The sequence below is a fragment of the Poecilia mexicana genome, unplaced genomic scaffold (assembly GCF_051168715.1).
Source record: "Poecilia mexicana isolate PSO_F unplaced genomic scaffold, ASM5116871v1 scaffold_3, whole genome shotgun sequence".
Classification (NCBI taxonomy): Eukaryota; Metazoa; Chordata; class Actinopteri; order Cyprinodontiformes; family Poeciliidae; genus Poecilia; species Poecilia mexicana.
In genome coordinates this window covers 8860875-8884996 of record NW_028263372.1, presented here as the reverse complement: position 1 = coordinate 8884996, position 24122 = coordinate 8860875, and the positions used below count along the sequence as shown (strand labels likewise).

Sequence of the window (24122 nt, the reverse complement as noted above, 5' to 3'; positions counted from 1 at the left end):
TGTGTTCTGATTTGTGAACAGAAAAGAGAGGCCAGTGTTTTCAGTATTTTGACGGACTTACTTTGTGAGAAAAGGTGTATGATGGATGCATTTGAGGTCAGCCTTTGCAGCAAAAATAGCTGCAAAAAGACATGGAGTAACCACCAAGCAAACATCAAAGTGTGCTCCTTATGGAGTGACATAACTGCAAAGAAGTCTTGATCCTAATCTGACTTAAGTTCACATTTAAGATGGCCAACAATAAGCCACAGAAAGCATGTTAGCTGACCTAGAAGCAATGGATTCATGGTTGGATGACGTCCGTTTAATTACCCTGTGAAGACGCACTATCAGGATGTACAATGGAGGACTGCAGACAGCAGGCACTCCTTTCACTTCATTGTGTTTTACTACCTATAAAATAAACCAGACAAAGGTTTTTGTTTTTTATGTCGGACTAAAACCACAACCAATCAGCATGTGTAGGAATCAAAGGTAAACATCCTCGACGTACAAACATTTGACGGTATCTAAGTGCCGCCGATTAGTAGCTGATCGTTCCTGCGATCATTTCTAGCCTGTCCCTCCCACCTTACACAAACACAGTCACCTGCTGTCTTTAGACAGAGACCATAAAGGTCAATGATTAACTCTGGCCATCCTGATGATGCCATCAGCTCGGTCGCTAACCACCACCACAGCCGTAAGGCACAGATTGAAGCATTGTGGAGATCGAGTGTTGCTCCAAACACCTTTAGTAACAGTCCACTGCAGATAAATAACTGTTCCTGTTTGCCCCTGAAACACAGATAAACCTGCTGCTGTTCTCGTAGTGGCGAAGGCTACAAGGATATTCAAATACTCCAGATGTGACAAATGATACGAGTTCTGCGAAACCAGCACCGGTCCCACTACAGCTGAAACAACAGATGCATTAATCAGGGATGAAACAACATGCAATGTTTTTACAGTATCTGCATTTTTCTCCTTGATCTCACATGGTGTTGTCAAGGACAGAAACGGGAGCATTCAGATTTTATGGAGAAGAAATTATTTTTCAAAATACGGACATAGTGTTTTGAATCTTTGTTTGGCACTAACACAATAACAGATGAAATCATATGACTTGCATATATTCTAATTTTAACTTATTGGGCAAAACAAAATGTATTTCCTTCTGTTAATTTCAAACTATTGTGCTATCATGGTTGGCTGAACCATGACTGAGTGTGTTTGAGTTTTAGCAAGTTACAAAGAGAGAGAGACTGAAACGATTACATTTTTTTCTTTTCTGTGCTCACCACAGTACTGATGACTGCCCTTATCAAATGTTCAGTGGAACATTTATCTTTCACAGCATTGATTACTGCAACAGTGTCTTCACAGGTCCTTCTCCTGGTTCCCTGTAGCTCAGAGATTTTCAAATACTTCTGATTCACTGAATGGCTTAGAAACACAACACATTAAAGATCTGTTGTCGTATCAACCTTCCAGACCTCTCAGGTCTTCTGGTTAAAGTCTACTCACCAAACCCAGAACTGGAACCAAACATGGTGAAGCAGCATTCAGATTCTATGCTCCTCTAATCTGGAACAAACTTCCAGAAAACTGTAAAACTGCTTAAATATCGAGTTCGTTTAAATCAAGACTAAAAAGTCACTTTTTTAGAGCTGCCTTTGATTAATAATAGCTGAGAAACAGATTAAATCTAATCCAGATTACAAGTCATTACTTCTCTTTACTTTGCCACTGTTATGTTATATTTATTTATGTCTTTACAATGAAGAACGAACAAACTGCCATTATTGTGGAAATTTGCTATACATTTCCCCCTTTACAAATGAGGTCTGTGGTATTTCTGCAGGGTTTTGAATTGGTGTGACTTGCAGCAAACACATGTTGAGACCTGCAGCTGCAATAATCAGAGAGTTAGACGCATTGAAAGAAAAATGTTCTCGTTTGCATGTGAAGGCTGCAGTCAGAAAGGTCAAGGAGCTGCCTGAGGTCAGCCTGGCCCTGGAAATCTCAGCTCTTATCAGATTCTCTTATAAAAAAAAAACGAGGATTCAGAAAAGAAAAACAGCAACAACAAAAAGCAAGGACGAGTCAATATGGTCATGATAAATAAAGAGACATGAAAGTTTAGAATATTACAGAGTGATGAAACAACAAGGTCAGACAAAGAACAGGTTTGGTCCTAAATGTTGAAAATTTCAAAACTATTCACATCAAAAGTGAGAAAATGAACGTTTAAAATTAAAAAGAAAATGTCTGATCATTTTATTGGGACTTTATGTGATTGATCAACACTTAATACAGCATGACAATGTTGGAATGAATGGAAGAATGAAACAATTAAATGAAACAATGGAAGGATACAAGTTTCCCTATTTATTTTTTTAAAGAAAAATCTAAAAATTCTAGCATGCATTTGTATTCAGTCATTTCTACTGTGCCAATACTAAATAAAATGCGATGAAAACATCTGCGCCAAAAGTCACATCTGTTACTAGTGGAGTTCAGCTGTTTGCTAGGCAACAAGAACGTTAATAAAGCAAGAGCAGCAGAGATCCAACGTTCAAAGATGAACATAAAAAGTCCAATTTGCAGGTTTACCACAAGCAACATAGAGAACACACTATTCAGAAGGTGAAACACGGCAGTGGCATAATGATGCTACTGATCGATACTTTCTCAATGCTCCATATGTAAAATTTCATCCAGACAAATATGCTATTTTACCTTAGCAGCTCATTTTCAGACCTTTGCAGAAGTGGAAAACAATTGTTACAATGTAAGTATTGGTTGATTACCAACCTCCCAAAATTAAACATGCAGTGTTATGTAACTTTTATGTTTTTGAGCTTTACATAATGTTATGTTATTCCTTCATCAAAAACATACCTGGAGTGTCGCCTTAATTTTTTTCATGCATGTTTGTGAAATAGTTTAATCTCCCACGGCAACCATTCAGCTGTGCAAAAAGTCTGGATGGACCTCATCCCGCCTTCAAGGACATAGCTCCTCCTTCAAGCTGCAGTTCCCAAAACTTCTGCCTCACAGAGCAGCTCTCCCCCAGAACTCCCTCACTCAGCTCCTTCAGACTAGCCAGCAGCTATTAGCAAACACTGGCGGAACTGCGCATTCGGCTGAGCTCATCATATGAGCTACTTATGAGTGAAATGCTGGATTTAAAAAAAAAAAGTTGCTAAAGTGTTAATAGAGGAGCCATGTTGTGATGACTTCCTGAAGGCGGAGTTTCAGAAAGAGTGGGAGTTTTTAAAGAGACAGAGGCCCAATTTTAAGGCATTACATTGCAAAGTCAAATTGGATATAGATAGGATTTTTATGACAACTGAAGGTGATGATTGTGCTACAAAGTATAAAGTGGGACAATGTGCCTGGAAAACATAACACTGTCCCTATAAAGAAATGAGAGCTGATTTGTCAGTGTGCCCCAACATTAATATTATCTTTTGGTCAACTTTGGGAAACTTTATTTGGAATACACAGATCTAAAAGCCGTCAGCTATGGTTGTGTTTTTCTTTCATCAGGAGATTTCCACGTGAGGCGGCTTTGGCAATGGAATCAATGCGATGACAATAATCCTACTGATGTTCAAGTTGTGCTTTTCTACTCTGGCAAGGCAATCTGGCAAAGCAATCCTGAGCATTTTGTTATTACTAACCATGGAGCATGCAGACACATGTATCTGCAACAAAGCTTGAGCATGTACTGCTCTCATTCCCAAATCAGGTCACTGTTATTGGATAAAAATAAAAAAAATAAAAAGAGTTAAAAAAAAAAAAAAAAAAGGCCACAGACCACAAAAGAATGCACAGCAGCTTCCCAGGATGAGTACTGGGTTAATCCCTTGCTAAACGCCAAAGCACTTCTGTTCACTACATTCTCTAAATCTTAGACATATTGAATTAGGGGCAATGGATCTGAATTTCTTAACTGTAATTTGACCCCCTGATGTTAATAAAGCTGTCATGCAAAATGTAAAACCTTGCATCTGCTTGTTTCTCGGCCGGTGGGGTTGAGAAACTGCGTTAGTGCTCGGTGTTGTCAGAGCAAGAGATGAAACGATTTCCTGAAACAGTTTCAAAGTCTGTGGTTCCTTCACACTGATATGAGGCAAGACATGTTCACAGCAAAGCCTGAGCAACTAAATAATTACACCCAAACTACGAAGCCACGGCGTCTTACATGCAAACACATTCTTTGTCTCAAACAGGAGTGTGTGTGAGTGCTGTTTATATTAAATATTTATATATTCTAGTTTGCCATTGAAAAGTTACACGTCTTCTTATATGCTTAATGGTTTTTACTAAAAAGCATCGACCTTGTCATACAAAATGCTAAATTGTAGATCAGTCAAGTCTCAGTGAAGTCTCAGGAGGGCAACAGTAATAAAAGCGAAGCAATATATAATGTATATTAGTGATTTGAGAAGAGAAAAAAATACATACAGCCTGCTAGAAACTATGTAGCAAGGCTTAGCTATTTTGGTATACATATATAAAAAGAAAAAAAAGAAAAAAAAGAAGAATACTCTCACGGAGAAATGCTTTCATCTTTTATGAGTCAGCCGCCCTCTAGGCGAGGCATTTCAGGAAAAGAAGGAAAGTGCTCACCTGGCCAGCCTCACCTCGACGACCCTCACAGGTAACTTTCTACTCAAGAGGAAGTATGGAGAAAAGTCCTAATATTTTAATAGTTTACCTCGTAACGCAGCTCCGTAAAGCCTCCGACAGCAGTTCCTGGCTCACATAGCGCCTGGCGAGCATCGTTTCTCTGTCAGGACGAACAGCTACAGGTCAGAACATCGGCGGTAGGCTGAGTGTCTGACGCAGGGACTTCCTCCTCTCTGCCCCGGAGCAACAGGAGTCAAGCACGCGACTCTGAAGCGCTTCTGAAGCTCGCGCTTCAGAAGCGCGAGCTTCTGAAAAAGTAAAAGCACTTCCTGGTGAGCACTCACGGCAAAAATAATATTTAGGAATTATTTGTGTGTATTTATGCGACTTATCTAATTTAAAAAAAAAAAGTTTTAATCAATATATAATTCTCCCAACATTCCGACTACGGTCGGGCGTTTTATCTTTTCAAAATAAAATCCATGACTTCTGGTAAACTCCGACTAACCTTTGTTGTTCATAGTGATAGTAAAGAATTTCATTCTCACAATTAACTTATCTGTACAGTATGACAAATCAGCTCCAAGAGTAATTCAACTCAGTCATAAAAAAAAACAGTTTCAGTTTGATTTTAAAGTCAATATGGTGCCTTGAAAAGCATTATCATGCATTTAACCTTTTAACCTTTGATGTAATTTGTCGGGATTTATGTGACAAACCACGAAAAAGCAATGCATCATTTTGAGGTGGAGGAGATATGTGATGTTCAATTTATTATTATTGTTATTAGTTTTATTTTCAAACAAAACATATGAAAAATGGTATATTAGTCAGCGATTGTCAATACTTTGTGGAACAGTTTTACAGTGGCTGTAAGTCACTTCTGTCTCACTCAGTTTTGTGCATCTACAGACTGAAAAGTTGGTCTATTCATCTTCTCTAAATACTTCAAACTCAATCAGTTTTGAGATAGAGTATCTGTGAACAGAAAGTTTCAAGTCTTTCCATATGTTAACTGAAGTTAACATATGGAAGTCCGGGGCAACTGAAGTCCGGGGCAACATAAAATTAGTCAGAGGGCTGCAAACGGCCCCCGCGCCACACTTTGGACACCCCTTGTTTAGGTGGAGGGCCACGTCTTGGTAAGTTTGTCTTACATCTTGAAAACCATTGATTATTTTCCTTCCACTTTACAAATTATTCTCCATTTTGTGTTGAGCTATCACTTAATAATCTAAATAAAATGTAAAAAATGTGGTTTTAATGTGACAATATGAAACAGTGTAAGGAATATGAATGTCAGCAAGAGCTAAGCTAGCACCGCCAGCTGCCTGCGTATGTAGATGTTTGATCAGTGTGGCACTAGAATAAGACCGAGATAATTATTAGTGGTTTTGAGGGGAAATGGTGTCCATATTTTTATCTGTAGAGGGCATCTTTTTGGTCTATCTGAGGCGATGCATAGAGGGCAAAACAATCCTGCAAGCTAAATATAAAACATACCTTCAGTAGAACATAGAACATGATTTACATGTGGAAATGTTTTGTGGCATTTAACACTATTCTCATCATTTCCTTTGCACATTTAATCTTAGACCAGCTCTAACGGAAATCTGGAAAGTGTGCAGTCACCCAGCCCCCTTTACACTCTTTAGTGCATCATACTTGCTTCTTTAACTGCTTTTGCACTCACATTTTTCGGCACATCCAAACAGTGAAACCTTGTCATTGGGAAAATAGTTGCTGTAGAATAACCAGAGCAAATGTTGTGGTCGACTCCTTTGCAGCATTTGCACCATTTACCACATTTACCGCTGTGCACCAGCCCACACTGCCCCAATTTTTCGCTGTTCCGCTCGTGCTCTTGTGTGTTTTGGCTTTCTTTTTAACAGATGGAATAAAATAAAATAAAAATAATCTTAAAGAGTAACACCGGTAGACTGGAGGACTCACTTTTAAAGCATAATTCCAGAACAGTTTTTACAAATAAAAGCTGTGCTTTACTTTCATTGTTAGTGTATTTTAGGCGAGTTATTTTCATGGTTCCATCCATGGAATTCACCTTAGTGCGTGTCCAGTTTCTACCACATTATCAGATAAAACCCGATGACATATTGTGTCAGATTATATCAATGTTTTAGCTTTATCTGCTGCTTCTAGTTCATTACAGAATGTCTCTTTGCACATCCAAACATCTCAGAGAAAATAAAAGCTGATTTACTTCATTTAGACTTTACCTTTATGCACAGTGCAATGTCACATTTATTCATGTTGTTGCTAAAAATGTGTAAAAAGTCTTAAAATAAATGCATCATTTATGGCAACGGCATAACCGTACACTGCAAAAACGCTAAAAGTCAAAGTTTTAACTTAAACTTTTTCCATAAAGAGAATAAATCCCATGGTAAGACGTGACTGCTTTCAACTAAACCACTGGCAACACAGTTGATGACATAAAGGTATGAATTACTTTTCATTGTTATTATTATATTTAAGTGGATCTGAGTTTTTATGGGTCAATAATTAGTCATTTGTGACATGATATAGAGCAGTGGTTCTATATCAGCAGTCCCGTTTTTTTTTTTTTTGTCTGAAAAGTCGCTAAATAAATCAATAAAGTCACTGAGTTGGCAACGTTAGAACCTCACACATGCAGACGTGACTTTTTGGGCGGGTCTGTTAGTCGTTCCTCTGCACCAGCAGAGCTAATGGGGACAGTAGCTGAGGCAACACCGATTAGATAGGTGGTTGCACATGTTTCAGTGGTTCCCAGTTTTGGGCTTATCACCCAAAACTGGGAACATGTGGGCCGATTTATCAGTGCACCCCGACTACTTCCTGCCAATAAAACTGGCTGTTGCTGCACTTCACTACGCAGATTAAGAGGGAATATGTAAACTTTATGAAACATTAGAACTCTTTACGTGACAATCATAAAACGGACACAGGAGCCACATGTAAAGGTATATTTTTGCAAAACCTGGTGGGAGTGTGAGACAATACAGACAATTCTGTGTTGCTACAATACATGTGATACATGATGGAGATGTTATGTACAAAACAACAAAGACGTGGTTCAGATGGAGCCGGACGGCGATAACGCTGATGAGACGTTGTGTTGCTGTGGGGACGGTATGGTGCTTTGGCAGAGATATAAATATTTATTTTATTTTTTTAAAGGAAGGATTACAGATGTGGGACATGAAGGGAGTATTGCTTCAAATGTTTCTCGCCCTGAGAAGTTCAGACATTTTTCGGTTCTGACGGCGATGCTTTTGTCACGACACCGTCAGACAAAAACAGACTGATTGCACCGCAGCTGGGGATTTATCGATCTAATTTTCCGCAGATTGTCCAGATTAAAAAAAGAAAAGAAAAGCAGGAGAAACAAAGAGAGAAAATAAAAGTTAATCAACAGAAAGCGTGGATGAGATCCGTGACTTTATTTGCATAGCAAGTGTCCCTGCTGTGTTTCGTCCTGATGTCCACGTCATTTCCCGTGTAAACGCCGGGCTTTCTACGTCACCCAGCTGTCCATTCTCATCTGTTTCACAGTCGGGCTCTCGGCGCCGTCCGACCGGGCCGCGGGGAGCGGGTGGAGGTCCGACCGTCGCTTCTGCTGCTGCTGCTGCTCCTCGCGGTCGCTGCCATCCTCATGGGAGCTGCAGGACGAGCCGACGCTGCTGGTGGGGGACCTGCCCAGGTCCGCCTGGGAGGACAGAGAGCCAGGAGGAGGGGGAGGAGTGGGGCGAGGGGGGGCAGGGTGATGGGTCATGTACCGGGGCTGGGAGAGGTGGTCACGTGGTGGGGAGATGGGCTCCGCTTTGATGTTGATGTTGTGGCTGGTGCTGATGGAGAGGTTGGAGTTGGCAGACCTGCAAAATATAAAAAACACACAGAGACAACCAGGAGAGTTGAGTGAAAGCGCCATCTGGTGGCAAAAAAGCTGAACTTTCTAAAACACTCATTCGATTTTTGTTTGCTTTAATCCCTGAATGCATTCTTATGCTCATCAATTGAAGATGGAATTTTAATCCGACTCTCAAAAGCTCTGAACCAGGGTTGTCCAACATGCAGCAACATTTGTAGCTCTCCGGCGGATTCTTTGTGGCCCGTCTGACCTAAATTTTAGAATCAGGAACCTTTTTCCTCACTCAGGGTAATTTTTTTTTACTGGGAAATAATGCAATCAAAACAACATTAAGTGCAACAAATATAATCTAATTTATAACCAAAATTTTTCTGTTCATCTTAATTTTGGAGGAACTAGAACCACAAACATTTACCTGCTTTTACTGAGAGGAGAATATCACAACACACACAAGAACACACCACCCGGCACTTTAGAAACTAGATACATGTTACAGTAGTTTATTAATCTGTTTTCTACAAAAATCAGACCATTTTGTCAATTTCAATAAAATTGTCATTTTTTTAGCATGTCATTGAGCAGATGAAATAAAAAGGCACAAAGAGCTTGTTTTTTTTTAATGCTTTAAATGAGTCCAAACTTTTTGCCATGAGGGCCAAAATCATTAACCTGAAAGCAGATGAGGTCACAATAATTATGATTTTTTTTTTTTTACAAACAATTTAGAGCATCACCTTTTGCCGTCATTGCTTAAAACCTTCCAAAATATGCACTCATTTATTTTAACCTATATTTCATAATAATTATTGAAAACTAGATATGATTTTAGAATTTAAAAAATTATATTGTTTGATTGAAATACATATTGTATTATTGTCATTTTTTTTTTTTTTTTACATTCTTTTCTCATCTTCCTTCAAGTTTTAGGTCTCCCTACCGCCCCCTGGTGGCCTATAATGTAAAACACTGCTTTACATCATAAAAACATCAAAAAGTCACCAATTCTGGAACAAGCAATAAACATTTTGTCAAATGCCGTCATCAAAATCATCAAACAAATACACATCAAATATATTGATATGTCATTACTAATCACAGCCAGCTCTAAACTGATTAGCCTTAGTTTAATGGAATTCAGTGTTTCTGCAGTCTTGCATTTTTCTGGAATTTTGTTCCAGATTAGCGGAGCGCAAAAACTGAACACTGTTTCTCCACTAACACAGATCCGTTAGAACCAAGACCCATTCCGGTATCAAAAGCCTCCAGGCGCTTACCCCAAGGAGCTGAGCTGGTGCTGCTCCCAGGGCGTCATGGAGCCCAGAGAGTGGTCCGCGGCCGAGCCGAAGCCCGTCATGTCGGCGCTGTTCAGGGAGTAATCTGGGCAACAGAGAGACAGGATGCGTTCAGCGACGGCTCTCAATGAGAGTCAGAGTGAAAACAGAAGCATTCCTACTGTCTGAAATCCTCGTTTTTGTCACGTTACAACCACAAACCTCAATGTGCTCTGTTGGGAATTTATGTGAAAGATGTTAAGTGGAAGGAAGGTGAGAGGATGGTGTCCGTGTGTTTTACAAATACAAATCTGTAAAAGGCGTTTCTGCAAGACTGTATTAACAAAACCCACTGCAGTCTGCAACATTCAGGTGTATTATTAATATAAATCCAATATAAATCCAGCTGTTGTCTGTCTCAGAGGTTTATTAGAGAACATTATCATTTGTCTTCCACTTCACACTTTTATGCTACTTTGGATGGATCTATCAGCTAAAATCCACAAAAATATAAACATAAAGTGTGTTGTAAACTGACAAAAAAAGGGATAAAGTTCAAGAAACTGTATAGAAATGATTAATAATGGAAACTATTCTGGTCAGAAAGAACCCAAAACAAACCTGCAGCGCTGCTGTAGGCTGAGCTGATGCTGGAGTAACCCAGACCCTGGTGAGTCAGGCTGGGTGTGGCGATGGAGACCACTGGGGTGGAGAGAGGCTGAGCGGACTGACCGCCACTCAGCCGCTGGTTGCTCTGAAAATAACAACAATAATGACATTATTAAGTAGAAGAAGAGTATGTTTATGATGAGATTTAAGATTTTTTTTCTGTAACCCTTTGCAATGCAGTCACAGAGTATGCAATACCCCGTTTCAACCACATGGTGTCAGTATAAACCTTTTTTTTGTTTGTTTGTTGTTGTTTTTTTAAAGAAACAGGCTTGGCCTTTGGTGCATCTGTTATTGACCCAAAAACATACTTATAGTTTAATTAGTTTTGCCTTCATGTTTTTCATGCTTGTTGAAAATAAATTGATGACTTATCATTTTCTTAATTATTTGTAGCTTTGAATGTAGCTTTGTACCATGAATGTAGCTACATGTTCCCTTTTTAACACAAGAAACTGATTATGCTTATTGAGCAACTACTAAATGCAGACTAGTGAGGTTTGTAAAAAAGATTCTAGGAAGAAAAAAATATATACATTTTTTGTTGAATTTTGTTCTTAGAATCACGTCATGATTTACTTTACAGCATAAGTTTATAAAGTAAAGCTTTTGCTAGCTTAATGCTACACATAGCACAAAGCTAACTCTGTTACAGAGCACTAAAAGTTTCGTGCTGTTCCCCCGTGAGCTGTTGTTGGCGTTCTGGGCTGATAAAGTGAGTGATGACATAATTCCAAACGATGTCACTGCTGAATAAACACACACACACACACACACACACACACACACACATACGCGCACACACGCGCACACACACACGTGTGTGTAGAGGATTAAAAACAACAAAAATAAAAATAGGAAGCTACAATGTTCTAAAATGGATCTCTCTGCTTTGTCCGCGATGTGTCCGACTCTACTGCTGGAGAATCTCCAGTTTAGCTATTGCAGTAATGAATCTGACACAACCAGACATGCTCAGTTCCTCCTGTGCATCGCTTTGCTGAATCCAAGGCGGTCCTGGTCCGTGCAGAACAGCCGAGCATGCATGCATGAAGGGGGGAAGTGAAAGGCGGCTTTGGAAATGATCTAATCAAGAGGGCTGCTTCTTAAAACAGTAGAGACTTCCATTTTGTTTACGGTTGTTGCTTCACACCACAGTAAACCCAATAAAGCTCAATGCTGTGTGAATTATGGCCAGGAGAGCCGTGTCGGAGGAGTTACCAGCATTATGTCTGAAGATGCAAGGTTTCCAGATAATCCAAACTTATTGCAGCCTTACTTTAGCATTTACAATACTGACCAATCATTCCAATGGTTACATTTGACTCTGGAAAAGTATCTGTCGGAGAAGGCTTTAAAACTGAAGCTATCACATTGAAAACATATTCAGTACTTTATGTGGACAGAAGCTGGTATATGATTCTCTCAGTACCATGAGATGAAGTATAAACTAGAGCTGGGACTTTAATGTGTTAATTTGAGTTAATTAATTTGATTTTTTTTTTTTTTTTTTTACATTAAAAAGGTTCTGGCCAGGACCATTTTATTTGCACGTTTCCGGTACACCAGTAAATCTGACGCACAAGCAACATCTGGAAACAACAGTAACGTTGAGCTCATGTCTCTAAAATTCAGTAATTTCACAGCAAAAAGGGTTTTTGAACTGAAAATGTTGCTTCCCTTGTAAATGTACATTTTCAATTAATTAAAAAACCTGATCACGATTAATAGTGACTAATTAATTACAGACCCTTAAATTTCTAATCAATGAAATAGCTTTATTGTCTTGAAATGCAACATATCGCTGGAGAATTTTTAATAATATTGGGAAGCCATTTTCTGATCCCATATTTAAAACCTGATGACAGAACTTGATGGCTAAGTGTGAGTGACGGCTGCTAATGTGGAGTCATGGGTGTTGATTCCTTCTAAGTTTAAAACAAAATGCTGACATTAATGACTAATACTGGAGAAACTCTTCAGGCTAAATGTGGATCTTATATGCAATTTCCTATGATAACAACAGACTTTAGGATTGTTTAACAAGAGAAAATCTTACATTCCTCAAAGAAGTACGTTATATAACTCAGTTTATTCCGATTTTTATGTTGTCTTAGAATGTAATAAGAAAGAGAAAGGCAACCAAAGGAAACTGAATATTTATATATTTATGCCAGTTTAAAATTCAAGATGCTTCATAGATTCATGACACATGAAGTGAATTATCTCCAGCTTTTGTTTCTGTTCATTTTGGCTTACAGTCAATGATGGAATAAAAATGACAGACAATTAGAATGCTAAATGAGACAGATTAAATAGAAATAATAAAAAAACGAATGCTCAGTCGTAACCCATGTCCTGGATGTAGCTATGTCTAATGTCTCCATGCCTTGTGAATTTTCCCCCAAACTCTTGAATGGGTTTTATTTCACAAACCCATCAAGGCTGCAGTTTCCCCTGTTGCTTTGGGTCTTTTTCAACCACTTTTTTCCCCCCTCCCACTCGACTTTCCATTAATATGCCTGGACACAGCCAGCTTATGACTTTTTGTGGTTTGCTCTGTGGAGAGCGTCTGATGGACGGCTCTAGACTCTGGAATCTTCCTCGTGAATGTGCAGTATTTTCTTTTTACTCATAATATACACAGTCTTGGGGTTTTCATAAGCGGAAAGCCATGGTAATCCAAATCAACCAGGAACGAGGAGAGCGATCGGAACGCCCTTTTGCTCGAGGGTCACCTGATGTGACCTCAGGTGTGGGTGGGAACGTTTGGGACTCAGGGGAATCCATACCAGCATCATTCCTTTGCAGTGAGGGATGACCACCCGCAGGTCGCCTTTGTGGCCACCGCTGGCATGGTGCGGAAGAGAAGGAGGAGATTTGGCGGGTCCGGTCTTCCCCAGGATGCCTCCACCGCTGGAGCCCATGAATCCGTTCACTGAGAAAGAGACGTCTGATCAGTGGCGGAAAGCAGAATCCGAACGGTCTTGTTAAAACATCCCGTTTGTCGGTTCTTAAAAGACTCGATTGGTTCAGGAATCAGGAAAGAAAGACTTTAAGATCATATGTATTGGAGTCATCCTGTCCACGGCAGAGCTAATCCTGAATGGAGAGAGAGCAGCTATACATTATACAAGAGATAATTAATAATTCATTCTCTCTCTCTTTCTCCTAACATTATGTAATAACGTTTCCAGGATTCAGCTCTGGTAAAATTGTTGCAAGGTTTGAACAAACACAATATTTATGCATGTGAAAAAGAGTTGTTCATAAAGACCCTGGACCTCATAACAGCTTATCACACTCCAGCAGCACTCTGGGTAAATTAATGCGATTCTTTTGGCACCGCAGCATCCCAAAATCAGTCCAGCTTCTCCGGCTGCTGGCACACAGGAATCTATGTATGAGTAGTGAGGAGGGCACACACCTCCAAATTGCACGGTTGCTCTGCACAGAGTTTGACTGCAGCGAGAATCAGGACTTGTTTACGAGAAAGGCTCATAGAAAGTATGCATTTAATTCATATTTATTTATCCGAACCATAACCACGTGACTAGCTTGTTGCGTATAATTTGCCTCAGAAGTTATTGCGATAAACAATAATATTGTTGCTTTGAGACCATTTTGAAGTAATATAACGGTAATGCAAGAACACATTCTCAAAGATGAATAAACTTTAAACACTAACGATCATTTAACACAGGAAGACGTTTTAAATATTCAAAATAAATAAACAAAACAACAGAAACAAGAAATAAAATACATTATGAAGTCTCTGTTAACAAAACTGTCCTTCAAAAAGATGGTCTAGTTAAGACCAATGAGCCAGACTGAAGACTTTTAGAACCCAGTTTTTGGTAGAAAGAGAGAAGGAAAAAAAAGAAAAGCAATAAATCATGGAACTGAAAATAATCAAAGGTGTTTTAATTTGTCATGTGACGTATTGATTCATTGCTTATTGCAATAGCCCATAAAACATTTTCTTGTATTATTTAAAGGCACTAATAATCCCATAAAAATTACAAAAAAGGGAAATATTTCTTTTTCTCAACAAGACTGAAACTACGGAAGCGCATTGCTATCATGCAGTAAAAAAAAATTTTCGATCGCTATCTCGTTATAACGAGTTACGTATCTCGTTTTAACGAGTTACGTATCTCGTTTTAACGACTTACGTATCTCGTTATAACGAGTTACGTATCTCGTTTTAACGACTTACGTATCTCGTTTTAACGACTTACGTATCTCGTTTTAACGAGTTACGTATCTCGTTATAACGAGTTACGTATCTCGTTTTAACGAGTTACGTATCTCGTTTTAGACTTACGTATCTCGTTATAACGACTTACGTATCTCGTTTTAACCACTTACGTATCTCGTTTTAACGACTTACGTATCTCGTTTTAACGAGTTACGTATCTCGTTATAACGAGATACGTAACTCGTTAAAACGAGATAATTTTAGGTCCAGGAAGTGGCGGTATTATGCTAGGCTAGTACAGTGACTAACATGAATTGGTCAGGTTTCCCTTCATGTTTGGTCTACAACATGTAGAGATACGGATGCTGCTTTGCACTGTGGTTAAAACCATTAACAGCATGCCTACTCTGACAAGATCCTAAACAGAACGGGACTGCACAGAAGGAGACGTCAGTCCGGTCCTCTAGCTGTAGCGGCGTTCCTGACTGTCTGGATCGAAGCTCAAGTTGGCTTCCGATTGTAGCTTCTGATTCGGGAAATGGCTAAAGGGAGATTATAACGGAGGCTCAGATGTATTTGATGAACATTTTCTGGTCAGATTTTTTATTAGAACAGTACACTTGCTGAACAACGGCAACGGCTGTTCGTAACCAAGCAACCGAAATCAACAGAAGGCTAGGTAGTGGCAAAAGACAAAACTAGATCCTGTTAAGCATTCTTCAAAATAAAAGACTTCCTCTCTCCAAAATAAATCATACACAAAGCTTTGAATTTAATTATTTTTCACGTCACCTTTTGGAATTGTGTACAATCAAGTTAAATTCGGTGAATAATAATTATCATGTAAATTATACTTAACATATGACTTGACATATGACTGTAAATAAGTAACTGGAAATTATATTTAACATATAAATGTTAAGAAATCATTTGTTATGCTTTAAAAACGAACATATATCGACACTTCAAATCTGGAGTAGATTATTCTAATCTACGCTAATGGCAGAATATTTCAAACCTAGTTTGTGATTTGTGAAATCTTTATCTGAATTGAAACCTCAGTAATGAGAGATTTAAAAATATTTTTGCATCTGGAGTGCATTAGAAATAAACTCCTATCACATTTACAATATTTGTTATTATTTTAACCTTCTGTTTTCTTTCACTTTTTTGTCCTAGAGCACCTGCCTTTTTGTGTGGCTTACAAGGATCCATCAGCTGGGATAATAATGCCAACAACTTTTCAGATTCCGATTTATAGTGATGCAACATAGCATCAGAGATGAATAATCTATTCTAGGTCGGAAGTGTCTAAGTATGTTAGCTTTAAAAGTTTAATAGTTAAAGATGCTACCCATCTCCTTAATTGGTCACATCAATATTATAAAAATTACAATATTGCCAAAATTCTTATATGTTTTCCAATCAGTTTCAATTTCCTCACTCCCCTTCTTCTTTAAGGAGCTAAATATAACTTTTTCCAACTTCACTTAAATGGTAAACGCCCAATAATGAAACTGTTTCTCTTATATCTGCCATATGACAGAGGGTGTTAACAATTATCAAACCTATTATGTTATTTCAACCCAGATCAGGGCAGCAATGTTTTACTTTACTGCCAGACAGCCCCCAGCATGGGTTACTATTGTGTCCCACTGGATCTCTATTGCTATAGACTTGTACATGTACTCATCAGGCAGGAAAAGGTTAATTAAGCAAACAAAATACCCATTTCTGAAAAATACAATGATGATCTGGCTAAAAACACTTGATTATTTGGGAGAAATGCAACAACTATCCGATATAATGTTCATCCATGTAGAGCAGGATTTAAACTGCTAAGGATATAGCTAAAGTGTCTGATCTTTTTCCTGGGAAGGTATTTATGTAACTTGAAGAAATTAAAAACAAACATGATATTCCTACAAAATATTTCTATAACTATCTTCAAGTTCAGAGTTTTATTTTATCAAAGCAACACAATAATCTCTTTCTACCCTCTTTGTCTTCATTAGAAGACATTATTGTAAGTCACCTATATGGTAAAGGAGAGGTGTCTCTTCTTTGCTCCTTGTTTGTCGACAAATATTAAAAATCTTTGACCAATATTTGACAAATATTATAATTTATTTTTTATTTTATTTTTTTTATTTTATCAGGTAAACCCCGTTGAGATACACATCTTATCTTATTTTCAAGAGGGACCAGGGTAGAAGTCTGCAACACACAGCAACCTGGTTACAAAATAAAATTAATTATATGCAGAAGTGTAAAACAGTAGAAAAGAATTTAAAAACAGTGACACCGTTTAAGAGAATCTCGTCTGTTTTTAAGAATTGCTCGAAATAAGTCCAGTGGAACCAGTTTTGACATCTTTATTTCAGACTGGAGCTGATTCCAGGCTGTAGGAGCCATCACACTAAAGCTTGCTTCCCTTTTTCAGTTTGGAAACGTGGAACATGCAAAAGAAAAATATTGTAAAAACGTAAAGAATGGGAATTAACAGATCTATGTTAAAGAAAGTTTAAGGATGCTGGAGCCAAGCCGAGTAGAGATTTATGAATCAGGATCATTAGGTGATTGTTTCTCAAGACGCTTAAAGGAGGCCATTCAGCTTTTGCTGATTTATGATTTATTTTGGAGAGAGGAAGTCTTTTATTTTGAAGAATGCTTAACAGGATCTAGTTTTGTCTTTTGCCACTACCTAGCCTTCTGTTGATTTCGGTTGCTTGGTTACGAACAGCCGTTGCCGTTGTTCAGCAAGTCTACTGTTCTAATAAAAAATCTGACCAGAAAATGTTCATCAAATACATCTGAGCCTCCGTTATAATCTCCCTTTAGCCATTTCCCGAATCAGAAGCTACAATCGAAAGCCAACTTCAGCTTCGATCCAGTCAGGAACGCCGCTACAGCTAGAGGACCGGACTGACGTCTCCTTCTGTGCAGTCCCGTTCTGTTTAGGATCTTGTCAGAGTAGGCATGCTGTTAATGGTTTTAACCACAGTGCAAAGCAGCATCCGTATCTCTACATGTTGTAGACCAAACATGAAGGGAAACCTGACCAATTCATGTTAGTCACTGTACTAGCCTAGCATAATACCGCCACTTCCTGGACCTAAAATTATCTCGTTTTAACGAGTTACGTATCTCGTTATAACGAGATACGTAACTCGTTAAAACGAGATACGTAAGTCGTTAAAACGAGATACGTAAGTGGTTAAAACGAGATACGTAAGTCGTTATAACGAGATACGTAAGTCGTTAAAACGAGATACGTAACTCGTTAAAACGAGATACTTAACTCGTTAAAACGAGATACGTAACTCGTTAAAACGAGATACGTAAGTCGTTATAACGAGATACGTAAGTCGTTAAAACGAGATACGTAAGTCGTTAAAACGAGATACGTAACTCGTTATAACGAGATACGTAACTCGTTAAAACGAGATACGTAACTCGTTATAACGAGATAGCGATCGAAAATTTTTTTTTACTGCATGATAGCAATGCGCTTCCGTATGAAACTGTTGAACGGTTTGGTACTCCTTATATTTAGAACAGCTCTGCAGCCTGAAACCAGATTTAAGGCAGTAGCTCATGGTAGCACAGCTTTGTCTTGTACCTCATAGCTAAATCCTGATGTGATCACAGAGTTGTGCCAAGTAAAGGCTATTGTTGATTTCACAAAATGGAGGCTATTAAGTTCTTCTCCTGGAGGGCGCAGTGCAGCCTAAATCAGAGCGACAGAGTGAAGCAGAAAGCATTTAGGAAGCCAATACACACTGACTCAGTGGTCCCACCCTGAAGCTGAGATGTGATAAACCGGAGGCCTGATGACGTCATCGGCAGGACACAACCCAAAGACAACAGACCTAAATCCTACACGCTTCGACTTCAACGGATCACAGGAAAACAAAGTGTCCGTGTGTGAAAGCGCTGTGTGTGTCAGAGCATGTTTATAAGATACATACCAGCTGCTCCAGAGCCATTGTGCAGAGCCAGATCTGAGCTGCCCTGCAGGCCACCTAATGGTGAGCACACACACACACACGCACACACACAGAGAAATGTATTTTTAGAGACTTTTTTCATGATTTTTATTCATAAGCCACATATAATCTTTTTCGCAAACCTTCGTGCTTCCTTGAAACGTTTCATTTCTTTAGAGAAATTTCAAGTTCAGTCAAATGTTTCACTTCTAAGGTGCACAAAGTGGAAGCTGGTTACTTCAGTAAAACTCAGCTGTTATCAAACTGCCCTTACAGTTAAATACATTCACAAACGATTATTCATGAAAACATATTCAGACACACACAAACACACCAAGCATGCTCAGTATTGTTGTCAGACATTGCATGCATCTTTTTTATTTAATTCAGTCCACGCACACACACACACGGACACATACACACACACGCACCCACACACACGCTCACACACAAACACACACCAGTACAGTGGTACAGACCACTGTACTGAACCAATTGAATATGAACTTGTTTTCTTTGCATTATTTGAGGTCTGAAAGCACTGCATCATTTTTGTTTTTTGCTATTTTGACCATTTTTCATTTTCTGCAAATAAATACTAAATTTTTGCTTGGAGTTTTGGAGACATGTAGCTCATAGAATAAAAGAACAATGTTCATTTTGTTCATTTTCCTCAAACATATACCTATAAAAAGTAAGATCAGAGAAACTGATCGTTTTAAGTGGTCTCTTAATTCTTTCCAGACCTGTGTCTGTGTGTGTGTGTGTGTGTGTGTGTGTGTGTGTGTGTGTATATATATATATATATCACTCTGGTTCATTCCTTAAAAGTGTTAATGCTGTGACACTAACCTGTGTTTGCGGTGCTGGGAGGTCTTTGTGAGGAGTTTGTGTTTCTGTGGGTGTGTGTGTGAGGCGAGCAGAGGATCCCGCTGTCAGACAGCACTGCTGTGGCTGCAGCTAGAGCCTGGGAAGTCACTCCTCCTCCTCCTCCTGCTCCATGGCAATAGGTGGTGCTGCCTGATGCTGCATGCATGAAATGCTGCTGCGGCTGACCTGTGGACTAGTGGGAACAAAAGTCCAGACAAGTTTATTTGTATGGCACGTTTCAGCAACAAGGCTGTTCAAAGTGCTTTACAGTCACCAATTATGAAAACGGGCAATAAACACTGCATGAGCTTAATGTCTGTAATAATTAAACAGAACATGAACCAGAGGCTCTGACATTTTCTCATTTGTCTTTCAGATGTGAAAAATGCGTCTCCTTGACAAAATCCAACATTTCAGAATTTATTCTTCTGTTCCAATGTGACAATAATAAAAAAAAGCCTACCAAAATGTTGCTTACTATTTTATGACTTTTCATCATGTTGTCGAACTCTTCGTTTATCTTTTTGTATTTCTCCTCGGTGCTGGGGGTGAGGACATAGGACGACTCGTCTGGGCTGTCGCAGCCTCTGTGCTCCTTCTTACGCAGCGCCTGTGGGTAAAAGGCAGCACGCAAAAGCACAAAGTCAATTAAAGATCGGCGGAAAACAACTTTTTTTTTTACCATGCAAGCGAGGCGGTAGACGGAGGGGATGGAACAGACGTGCTAAAAGAGTTTAAGGAAACTTATTTTTGTTGTTTTTCATATTTTAACATGAGGTCAAAGGTGAGCTCTCTGAATAGAATAGCATCACTGTTACAGAAAGACATGACTAGTTGTATTCCCTTTGGGGGCAAAATAGAAATAAAAAAAAAATCCAATATAATCAAAAACACTTTTCATGTAAAAACAATTTTAAAAAAGAAATAAAATGTATATTTACTAAATATTTCACCACTAAATGTTACAACAAAAAAGTCCTTCTCTCTGTCCACATTTCAATTATTTTAATTAATAAAATAATTATTAATAATACTATTAATAACAGTAAGAATAAAACATTCCCAGTAAGACATTCTGCGATTTTCTCAGTTGTTGCACATTTCAATGGCAACGAGTTCATGAACTGAACATGACAATGAATGTGAATGCTACAAACTACCTGTGTTTTATTAGGACACACACTGGTTTATTTTGCAAAACTGCCACAGAAACACTTGTTCCCCAATCATGCAAGTCACATGATCAACAATCGGATGTCACTACTGACGCAAACCACAAAGAAGGAGACCACAGGAAGTATGGTAGGAGAACCACGACGCGGTGTGTTTTCAATGACTTTTCGCGTGATCAAACGCATTGTGATTTTTAAATGCGGTTCTTATTTAAGGTAATTAAGGTAATTTTATTTATATAGCACATTTTCAGCAACAAGGCAATTCAAAGTGCTTTACAGGAATGAAATATAAACAAATTAACAAACCAAAGAAAAGAGCAAAAGAAGAAAAAGTAAAAAATAAATAAATAAATAAATAAAAATACATATTAGTTCCCCATAAGTAGTCCGTAATTTATATCAGATTCTTGTTCTGATAATGTTAATTTCAGAACAAGAATGCAGAGTTCCTCTACATTCTAAGTTTGTTCTAATTCCTGATTTAATGGAAAACCCTTGTTTGCGAAATTGTGTTTTTTCAACAGGCTGCACAGTGGCGCAGTTGGTAGAGCTGTTGCCTCTGCGTTCGATTCCCGGCCTGGACCTTTCTGCATGGAGTTTGCATGGTGGGTTTTCTCCGGGTACTCCGGTTTCGCCTCTTCAAATTGTCCCTAGGTGTGAGTGTGTGAGTGCATGGTTGTTTGTCCTGTGTGTCTCTGTGTTGTCCTGCAACAGTCTGGTGACCTGTCCAGGGTGACCCCACCTCTCGCCCGGAACGTTAGCTGGAGATAAGCACCAGCAACCCTCCTGACCCCACTAAGGGACAAGGGTGTCCCTTACAAGGGTGTAAAGAAAATGAATGGATGGTTTTTTCAACATTAATGGAATATCAACAAAGTTTTACACATATTTGTAATGGAAACGCAGCGTGTCACCTATATATAAATATTCTATCAAAAGCCAGTTGCTACCATTAATTTAAAAAGTCTGTGGTAAAAAGCATTCAGATTTAAAAACAAAAACCAAACAAACAAAAAAAACAGCTGTTTTTAGAGCTCAGCTTGACTTTATCAGTTGTGGATGATTTCACACAGAAAACATCCTTGGCTCCACCTTACTGGAGCAAGATATGAATCTTGAAGGTTACATAATCCCTTCATCAAACAGAGGTGGCTCAGTGCTGAACCTGTGTTGTTTTTACAGCTTGAAGTTAGCTGTAGGGTTGTTAGCGAAACACTGGGAAAGATGCCGAACCTTGAAAACAGCACAGCGGAGTGGAGGAGTGGATGGGATTTAACTGCACCTGCACTAGCAGACGAGCCTGGAGCGTGACATGAGCTCTGCGGTCTCCCTCCTCTCTGCTCCTCTCATTATAAGGTCACAGCGTGAACGGGACGGACTGGCCGACCGGCACACGGCCGCTGCTGCATTCCCAGACACTGGTAGTTACCCCAAAGCTTTAAAAACACTCTGACACGTCTATTTTTCACCACAGACCTTGAACGCCACTTTCGCAGCCGGGCGACCTCTCGAGGGGTCACACACTCGAGCTCTCGTAAAGCAGCAGAGCATTTCAACGCCCTCGTAAACTCCTGAAACGAACGCAGATGTGCTGCGTCTTCTCTGATCCTGACAGCGACATGAGTCGGACAGAGGAACTGCAGAACCTTTTAAGAGCTGCGCTCACCAGAGCACCTTCTTCCAGATAATTGACGCGACCACTAAATGTGTTGTGGCAAAAAGCGGCTGGGACTTCTCATAGTTTTCTTTCTTTTTCTTTTCCCTCGCAGCCAGATGGTAAAGATGCAATGATATGATGTAAATATCTGTATCGGTCCCGATGCTGAAGAAAATTCTAGATCAGGTATCTGTGACCATGTGCACAGTCCATAAGGTCAGATCTATTCAGTCTAACTCTATGGTTTGTACTCTGAGCGACGTCATGCTTTCTTATTATTTTACATTGTATCTATTCCTAATTACACTATTTCACGTTGGCTGTTTTGCTCCTAATTGCACTGACTGAACTAATTAAAGCTGTTTTTACAAGTTTGACAAAACCTGTGACGCTACTGATGTATTTAAAAATAAAAATACACCAAATAGTGACCAAATAGCGAGTTAGTTATTTGCTAACTTGTGGAGAGTTAGCAAATACATTTGTAATTCAGTTAATTTATGTCTGTGTTTAAAAAAAGAAACATTTTAAGTCAGGTGTTTTTCTGTGTCGGTCGATACTTGACCTCAACTACCGGTATTTTATCGGAAGAGAAAAAAATGTAGATGGGTGCCTCCAAGATTTCTTGAGTGCACAACAAATGCAACATCTGTCCAGATCTTGTACTGTTCCTGTCTGTTGGTTAGTTGTTTCTTGTGTAATTGTTTTCTATTAATGATGTTATTATTATCATTATTATTTTGTACTTTTCTAATAGAACTATGTGTCCTGTCCTGGGAATTGTATAGTGAGGTGCTTAGTTTTTTCTGCTCACTTCTCCTAGGATAAATTTAGCCACTGTGCTAATTTCTGCATATTTACAAAGCCATGTGGCGATATTGATTAATGTGCACTGTCCTAATCAAATCAACTAGATTAAATTAGATTCTTCTACCACGACCATCGTCTCGGTAAGCTTGCAGTTGTCCCACTTTCTTCTTTTCTTTTTAGACGATGGACTACAGTGGACAGTGAAGAGTGAGCCACAGGATCCATGATTCATCACGGAGCGCTGTGTTTTTCTCCTCCAGCTGCACGTGAGGACAGGAACGATAAAACGGGAGACTTGTTGTAACTGTTTTTGTCGTTGTGAGTAAGAATCCCCTTTTCAGTTTTTTCTCTAAATAAAAAAACAAAAAAATAAATGAAATTAAAAGTCATACATCATTTTCCTTCCACTTCACAATTTGTGCTGTTACATCCCGTAAAAAACCTCCAAGAAATACATAAAAGTTTGTGGTTGTAGTTTAAAACAAAGTGGAAAACTTTAAAAGCTGTGACTGCTGTTGTAAAGAACTGGATGACACAAACCTGTCCATCAATTCTGTTTAGTGTTTCAACAAAAAGAAACAAAACAGCAAACTTTGCTTTTCCCCTCCAACAGCAGGTCCTTGATACACAACCTAAGCATATTTAAGCTAAAGTGCTTAGTCAGTCAGTGCCTATCCTACCTTTTCAGAGGAGACAACAAGTTGAACAGCAACGGGTTAATTAGCTGCTTTTAATGGTTTAAAGTAAACTGACTCAACATTGCAGCTCATCTGGATGAAATAGTGACATTAGTATTTACTTCACTATGAGACAGCTGAAACACACCCTTACCTTAGCTGTCGTAGGAGTAGGGAACTCATAAAAAAAATAAAAATAAATATATATATATATATATATATATATATATATATATATATATATATAATTTTTACATATTTGTTCTGACAGTATAACACGAGACAGACAATATCACGAGCCAATATGAGAAT

The 24122-nt window shown here is 38.8% G+C and overlaps 2 protein-coding genes across 5 annotated transcripts in view; both read right to left on the bottom strand.

The window, feature by feature from the left end:
* Window positions 1-4875, bottom strand: part of mctp2b (multiple C2 domains, transmembrane 2b) — a 46613-nt gene extending 41738 nt beyond the window's left edge. For both annotated transcript variants that reach the window (XM_015009188.2, XM_015009189.2), the window contains exon 1: window positions 4709-4875. The gene's annotated coding sequence lies outside the window, so the exon portion shown is untranslated. The remainder of the gene's footprint in view (window positions 1-4708) is intronic.
* Window positions 4876-7571: 2696 nt separating this feature from the next.
* Window positions 7572-24122, bottom strand: part of LOC106931207 (myocyte-specific enhancer factor 2A-like) — a 56165-nt gene continuing 39614 nt past the window's right edge. For all 3 annotated transcript variants that reach the window (XM_015009193.2, XM_088004124.1, XM_015009195.2), the window contains 7 exons: window positions 19970-20101; window positions 19474-19684; window positions 18604-18657; window positions 13224-13369; window positions 10384-10516; window positions 9766-9868; window positions 7572-8495 (listed from right to left, as the gene is read on the bottom strand). In XM_015009193.2, the coding sequence (XP_014864679.2) occupies window positions 8138-8495; window positions 9766-9868; window positions 10384-10516; window positions 13224-13369; window positions 18604-18657; window positions 19474-19684; window positions 19970-20101 (1137 nt within the window). In that variant the 3' untranslated portion in view covers window positions 7572-8137. The remainder of the gene's footprint in view (window positions 8496-9765; window positions 9869-10383; window positions 10517-13223; window positions 13370-18603; window positions 18658-19473; window positions 19685-19969; window positions 20102-24122) is intronic.